The sequence below is a fragment of the Xiphophorus couchianus genome, chromosome 11, assembly GCF_001444195.1.
Source record: "Xiphophorus couchianus chromosome 11, X_couchianus-1.0, whole genome shotgun sequence".
Classification (NCBI taxonomy): domain Eukaryota; kingdom Metazoa; phylum Chordata; class Actinopteri; order Cyprinodontiformes; family Poeciliidae; genus Xiphophorus; species Xiphophorus couchianus.
Window position 1 is genome coordinate 13,681,801 of NC_040238.1, and position 6,003 is coordinate 13,687,803.

The 6,003-nt window shown below is 39.0% G+C and overlaps 1 protein-coding gene across 2 annotated transcripts; it reads left to right on the plus strand.

Annotated features, from left to right (window-relative positions):
* The first annotated feature begins 2,082 nt into the window (after positions 1-2,082).
* On the plus strand, positions 2,083-6,003 carry LOC114152483 (hepatitis A virus cellular receptor 1 homolog). Of its 2 annotated transcripts, none has more exons than XM_028030396.1 (7): positions 2,083-2,257; positions 3,881-4,082; positions 4,316-4,377; positions 4,471-4,542; positions 4,705-4,778; positions 5,008-5,116; positions 5,212-6,003. In XM_028030396.1, the coding sequence occupies exons 1-7, from the start codon at positions 2,224-2,226 to the stop codon at positions 5,289-5,291; spliced, it is 633 nt and encodes a 210-aa protein (XP_027886197.1). In that variant the 5' UTR covers positions 2,083-2,223; the 3' UTR covers positions 5,292-6,003. The 2 variants fall into 2 exon arrangements, with proteins under 2 accessions (XP_027886197.1, XP_027886196.1); XM_028030395.1 differs by having other exon boundaries at positions 2,099-2,257; positions 4,238-4,377.

Here is a 6,003-nt window from a genome sequence, read left to right on the forward strand (position 1 = left end):
TTGACCTTCCAAATGTTTTCACTGACTGACGGAGTAGAGGAGGCAATACTTTCTGAACTTTAACTTTTATTTAATTACAACATACTGGAAAAAAAAAAACTGAAAATGATACAAAGCAAAGATCTTGCCCATATAGAATAACATTCATCCAGCGGTGCTGCACTGCCTTACCAGAGGAACCAAACTGAGAAACATTTGAGATGAAGGATCGGCCTTCAATGTGGCCAAAGAGGCTCCACCTTTAAATCTATGACAACTTCAGGTCTTCTGGGAAGATTTTCCTAGAGAATTAGGATTGCTTATGGGAATTATTGACCACTTATGAGGTCAGACACTGATGTTGGATGAGGAGGTCTGATCACTAATTCAACCCAAAGGTTTTCTATCAGATTGAAGTCAGGCTCTCATCCATCTGTTTATGAATTTATGCACATTATGATGTCACCAGGTGACTCTGAACCCGCCCAAATCGATGCAAGGGTGCCAATACTTTCTCCAGCTGAGCAGAAACTAAAAACAAGTTATTAAAGAGGAACGACCTCAAGGCAGCACACAGCTTCAGTTGTTCCAGCTGGAAACTAGAGATCAGGATGAACTCTGGGTTTGAACCTTCAGAGTCACAAAAAGACGGTCACAAAGTCAGCCTTCTATCAGCTGAAGAACGTTTCGGATGCATTAAAGATCTGCTGCTGTATCAACCTTCCAGGCCTCTCAGGTCATCTGAAGAACGAAACATGGAGAAACAGCATTCAGCTTCTATGCACCACACATCTGGTACTTTCAGAAAACTAATAAACTGCAGAAACACCGAGTTCCTTTTAAATCTAGAGTGAAACCCAGTTAATTAGAGCACCTTTTCATTCATAACTGGAACATTGATCAATATATTTCAGTATTGATGATTTTGATAAGTGCATTTGATGAATTGTAAAGCTCATCATTTCATAATTGGATAAACATTCATTAAAATAACTAACGTTAATTTTAGTTTTATCTTCTGACCAGAGACGCAGAGCAGTGGTTCTGGTAGAGACGGTTCAAAGACACCAAAACAAACAAAAGTTCTACTTTATTTGGACTTTTATTGTGAAAGTCCACCAACTGCAGGCCTGTTTTCTGATTGGCTGCAGTCTGAGCGGCTCCTTAAGCATCCTGCGAAGCAGCGCAGATTTCATTCCCTCCTCCAGGAAACTGTTTGGTTTCTATCACATTCATCCCCAGCCATCTGTTACTAGTGATGTTTTACACTCACACACCGATCAGTCACTAAGATTTTATTAAACACATTTCACCAATAATCAGGTGTAACAAAGTGATTAACGGAGACTAAGAAACATTCATTACCTACAAAAATGACCAAATCATGCAAATAAGCAGATATAATAAATAATTATTGATAATAATAATAATAATAAAAACACCAAATAAAAATGAAGATACATTGATCAGTTACTTTGGAAATGTGAAGATTGGTTAAGACAATGGAGAGATTTGGACATTTTAAAGAGACGGATAAAATAAGTAAGTAAAACATTAAAGTTTGGACCAGATGATGATGCTCCAGATACTGAGGATATAAAATAAACCAACACAAAGTAAAAGCTGGAAGGGAGCGGATGGCGACCTGAGCTGGATCAGGATCGATTTAGCTTCTGTTGAGCCACCAAACCAACAGGATTTCAGTTCGATATTAAATGATTTAATCCTCCTGGTAAACCAGAAGCACTTCTCACCATGATGTCATGATGTTTCCACTTCAGACTGAGTGTACCTCACATCATCCTTTAAATATTTAACGAGTTTATTTCTATTCTATAAAGTCTGTGAATAAGGTCAACCAAACATATGACTTGATTGATTTAAACCAGTAAAAATATAACACATTATTAGACCCGTCTGGTCATGTGACCCACAGATGGAAAGGATGGACGATGGTTTGGTTTAATATTGGGTCTGACAGTGAAATTTACTCCATGTTTCTTTTATCAGGGAGAGTAGCCCACAGCGCCGCCTGCTGGCCGCCCCTCACCCCAGTTTAAACCAGTTAATGGAGGCCATGTTTTATGATGTTTCACTCTGAATGTTGGACAGTTGGAGTTAAACTTCCAGGCCGTTTGGTAACAACAGTCTGGCTCTATAAATACCCGGCTGGATGGAAAAGGGAAGTGAGGAAGTTTAGTCATCTGTTCCGTCTCTCTGTCCGTCTGCAGGACACACAGCAACATGCTGCTGCTCACCTCCGTCTGGCTCCTTTCAGGTGAGAGACCATCGGGGGTAGAGGTCATTAAATGGCGCTTTGATTAAATCGGGATTTAACAGAAAAGAGCCTTTCGAATAGTTCACAAGGTTGACTTTTATCGTCATACCAACAATCTATTTATAGAGTCTTATTTCCTGAAACTCCCAGATTTGGTAGAGTTTCAAACTGCACAGTTTATGTATAAAGTTAGAAACAAACTATTACCAGAAAATATTAAAAAAATTATTTACTGATAGGGTGGGGGGACATGACTACAGAGAAAACCTCAACTTCAGAACTTTGAATGTTCGAACAATGAAAAGAACGTGCATTTCTGTCATTGGAGTGAAGATCTGGAATAAACTCACTAAAGAGCTGAAGCAAAATCCAAGCATGAGGTATTTTAAGAAAAGACTCAAAATGGTTAAAGACTCAAAATCGTTACTATTCAAAAGTGTAAGGATGAACAGAGATGATGAATTTGGCTGGGAATTACAGCACTGTGGATGACTCGGGCAATTGGGTCCAGGTTTGTGTATGTGTGTGTAAATATATCTGGGTGTGTAAATAGGTATATATTATTTATGTATATATGCATAAATGTATGCATATATACAGTACATATACGCATATGTATATATATGGGTGTATGTATTACTTTCATCTGGATCAGGAAATATTATTATAGTCATTATTATTATTATTATTGGGGGGGTTTTGTTTGTTTTTTTGGAAAGGTTCTAGAAACTAGAACTGGAAATGATGCTATGAATTAATGAATGGAAAAGAGGTATGATTATATAAGTTAAACTTCATCATACGCCTTTTCAGACTCACAGTCACTGAATAAGTGGTGTATTTACATGTATTTGAGTATGTAAATTTGATAGTAAGGTATTGTATTTACACTTAGAAACATGAAAGTATTATTATTATTATGTTTTGTTGGTGAAATGTCTGTCTGAAATAAATTATCATCAAATCTAATTTAATAAAACTTGTCTAAATGCAGAAGGCTAAGCCTGAAAATCTGTTTTCTTTCCTTTAATACACATGTGCAGGAATGTTGTACGACGACAGAAAAAACAGGAGTACATTTACACCAAAATACTCTGAAACTTAGAGATTCATCTGTGACATTTTCTAGAAAAAACAAAGAAATTCGAGTTTAGAAAGTCAACATTTTACCAAAAAAAAGCCCAGAAATGTTAAAATTAACCTCAGAATTTTTCTAGAAAAACAAAAATTTCTGAGTGTTGAGATAAAAATGTTCAAAATTTGAGATACTTTTTTTTTTAGAAAAATCCTAAATTTGGGTTTATTTTGTAATGAGAAAAAAGTAGGTGTTCATTTTTCAGCTATTGTTCCACCATGTTTAATTTATAAATTTCTGTTTCAAACTGTCTAATTAAAAAACTAAATACTTTGTTTGAAAACTAAACGAAGGTATTTAGTGTCCAGCTAAATGTTTAGATCTGAGCTAAATATTTAGTTTACAAACCAACTACTAGGCGTTTTCTAACTACACGGATCAACTCCTTCAGTTCTGGATTGGACAATGACTCCAGGAACCCAAATATGAGTCTTCAGAGGAACAGGAAATGGAAAAATTACTGAAGCATCCCTCTGTTTCTGTATCAGTGGCGCTATGTGTGTCAGCTGTTGCCACGGAGACGGTGGTGGGTGTGGCCGGGCAGGTGGTGAAGCTCCCATGTCGGTTGGAGGAGGCAAGGCAGAGCGGAGTGGAGGTGTGCTGGGGCAGGGGGCAGCCGTCACTGTTTACCTGCCACAACACCTTGATCAACGGCGCCGGGGGTCAGGTGACCTACCGACAGTCAGACAGGTGCGCCACTGATGGTCACACAGGTGCATTCAGAAGCAGGAAAATTCTGATTGCGCCTGAACGTTTCAAACTTTTTAAGGAGACTAAAGTGTTTATTTGATTGTCCTCTCCTCATCATGCTAGCGAGTGAGGCGGTGTCCTTCTGTCCTCTGTAGGTTCTCGGTGTCCCCCTCCAGCTCCGCTCTGTCCATCTCTGGGTCTCAGCCCTCAGATGCCGGTTTCTATCACTGCAGAGTTCAGCTGCCCGGACCCTTCAACGACCAAACGTTCACCGTCCACCTCATCATCATCCGCCGTACGCTCGCTCCTCCGCCTCTGATTCTGATGATGTAGGCTGTTGTGTCTCCAGCTGCTGGCCTGAATCGTTTTGCCTTCTGCCGTCTTGCAGCTCGATCTGTGACCTCCGAACGTCCGGGCCGCCGAGATGTGGAGAAGTTCAACACACCCAACACCATAACGAGTAGGTGCAATCTGATCTGAGAGCAGGCGGCTGCTTAAAGGGGCAGTATTATGCTAAATCAACTGTTTTTAGTTTTTAAAAATGTTTATGTTATACCCTCATCAAAAACATACACTGACACGTTCATGCATGATTTCTAAACAATTCTGGACTTATTGACAGGCTTCAACACAAATCAAAGAGGAAGTGATGTCACAGGGGGTGCAGGAACAGAGCCAATGGTAGCTCAGGTTCAGGTGGGCTTACACCATCAACAGCAGGAATCATCTTCTGCACCAAGAACAAACTCAAATCATTGTTTATCAATTCATTAGTTTTAATAAGTTAGTAAACGGCTTTTCTTGTCTAAAGTGTGTTTTTCATTTGTTTTTGATTTGGTTTTTTTTTACAAAAAAAAATTTCATAATTCATATTTTTTTTAAAAATGTTTTTACTGATCTCCTGCCTGTTCCTTCCTCCGGTCAGTCTCCGGTCCAGGAGGAGCCGGTGAACTCTCTGCAGAACTTTATTGGAAGCACTCTGAGACTGGCCTTCATCGCCTTCATCCCTGCTGTGCTGTTTGCTGCTGGTTACAGTCTGTGCAAAATAACAAACTGAATCCAAAATATTTAGCAACATTGTTCAAAATGGTTTAAAGTTGAACTCTTAAAACTCGTCTGTTGGCTGCAGGAGTTTGGAGATCTAACCGGGAAGCAGAGACTGAAGGGAGGCTGGACCAATCAGAGGAGGAGGAGAGCAGCTCCGCGTGAAGATGAACAATCATCAGATTACTGTGAACCCCGACCTTTAAGCAGCTTCTCCAATGTTCCTCTTTCAGGATTTAAAACGTCAGAGTGCCATAAAACCAAAGTCTTCATCTGTTGTTTTCTCTGTCAGAACTGAAGCATGAAGCATTCATCTTAAGAACAGAAAGATGTTAAAGATTGCCTTTTCTTTTCTTACCCTTGTTGTGTTTATTTTATTATAAAAAGAGATTTGGGTTTTGATCAACCGTTCTTGAGGCCAATTTTCTCCAGTAAGTGCTGATGTATTTCTTTCTTCGTTCTAAATTCTTACAGCAACTCGAGAAGTTCAGCCTTCTACAGAAGCTGCTGATCATGTTTTCTATCTCTGTTATTCAGTCTGTCATGTATTCATCAATCACTGCGTGGCCTGGCTGGGACAGACAACTGGTCAAGACCATGCAGTTTCTTTCCCCAGTACTCAGCTCTTCTGCTAGGAAACAAAAGTTTTATCCTGTAACATCAAACTTTTTTTTTTTTTTGCTTAAAAAATGACGGAAAATAGTACATGTACATATCATTCTTTTATCCTTATTTTATTTCCTCTAAAGCTTATACATTTAAACACTTTGTCTGCATACTGCGAGTGTTTGAGACCAAAGTCTGTTTCCTCATTTTCGCACTAAATCTTGGCCAGTAAAGTTGTTCTGAGTCTAAATAAAATGTGGCAAATCACGAA

Coding starts and splice junctions, on each gene's coding strand:
- LOC114152483 (XM_028030395.1), top strand. CDS start 2,224: ATGCTGCTGCTCACCTCCGTCTGGCTCCTTTCAG. Junction 4,083..4,237: donor ACCTACCGACAGTCAGACAG/GTGCGCCACTGA, acceptor TGTCCTCTGTAG/GTTCTCGGTGTCCCCCTCCA. Junction 4,378..4,470: donor CCACCTCATCATCATCCGCC/GTACGCTCGCTC, acceptor GCCGTCTTGCAG/CTCGATCTGTGACCTCCGAA.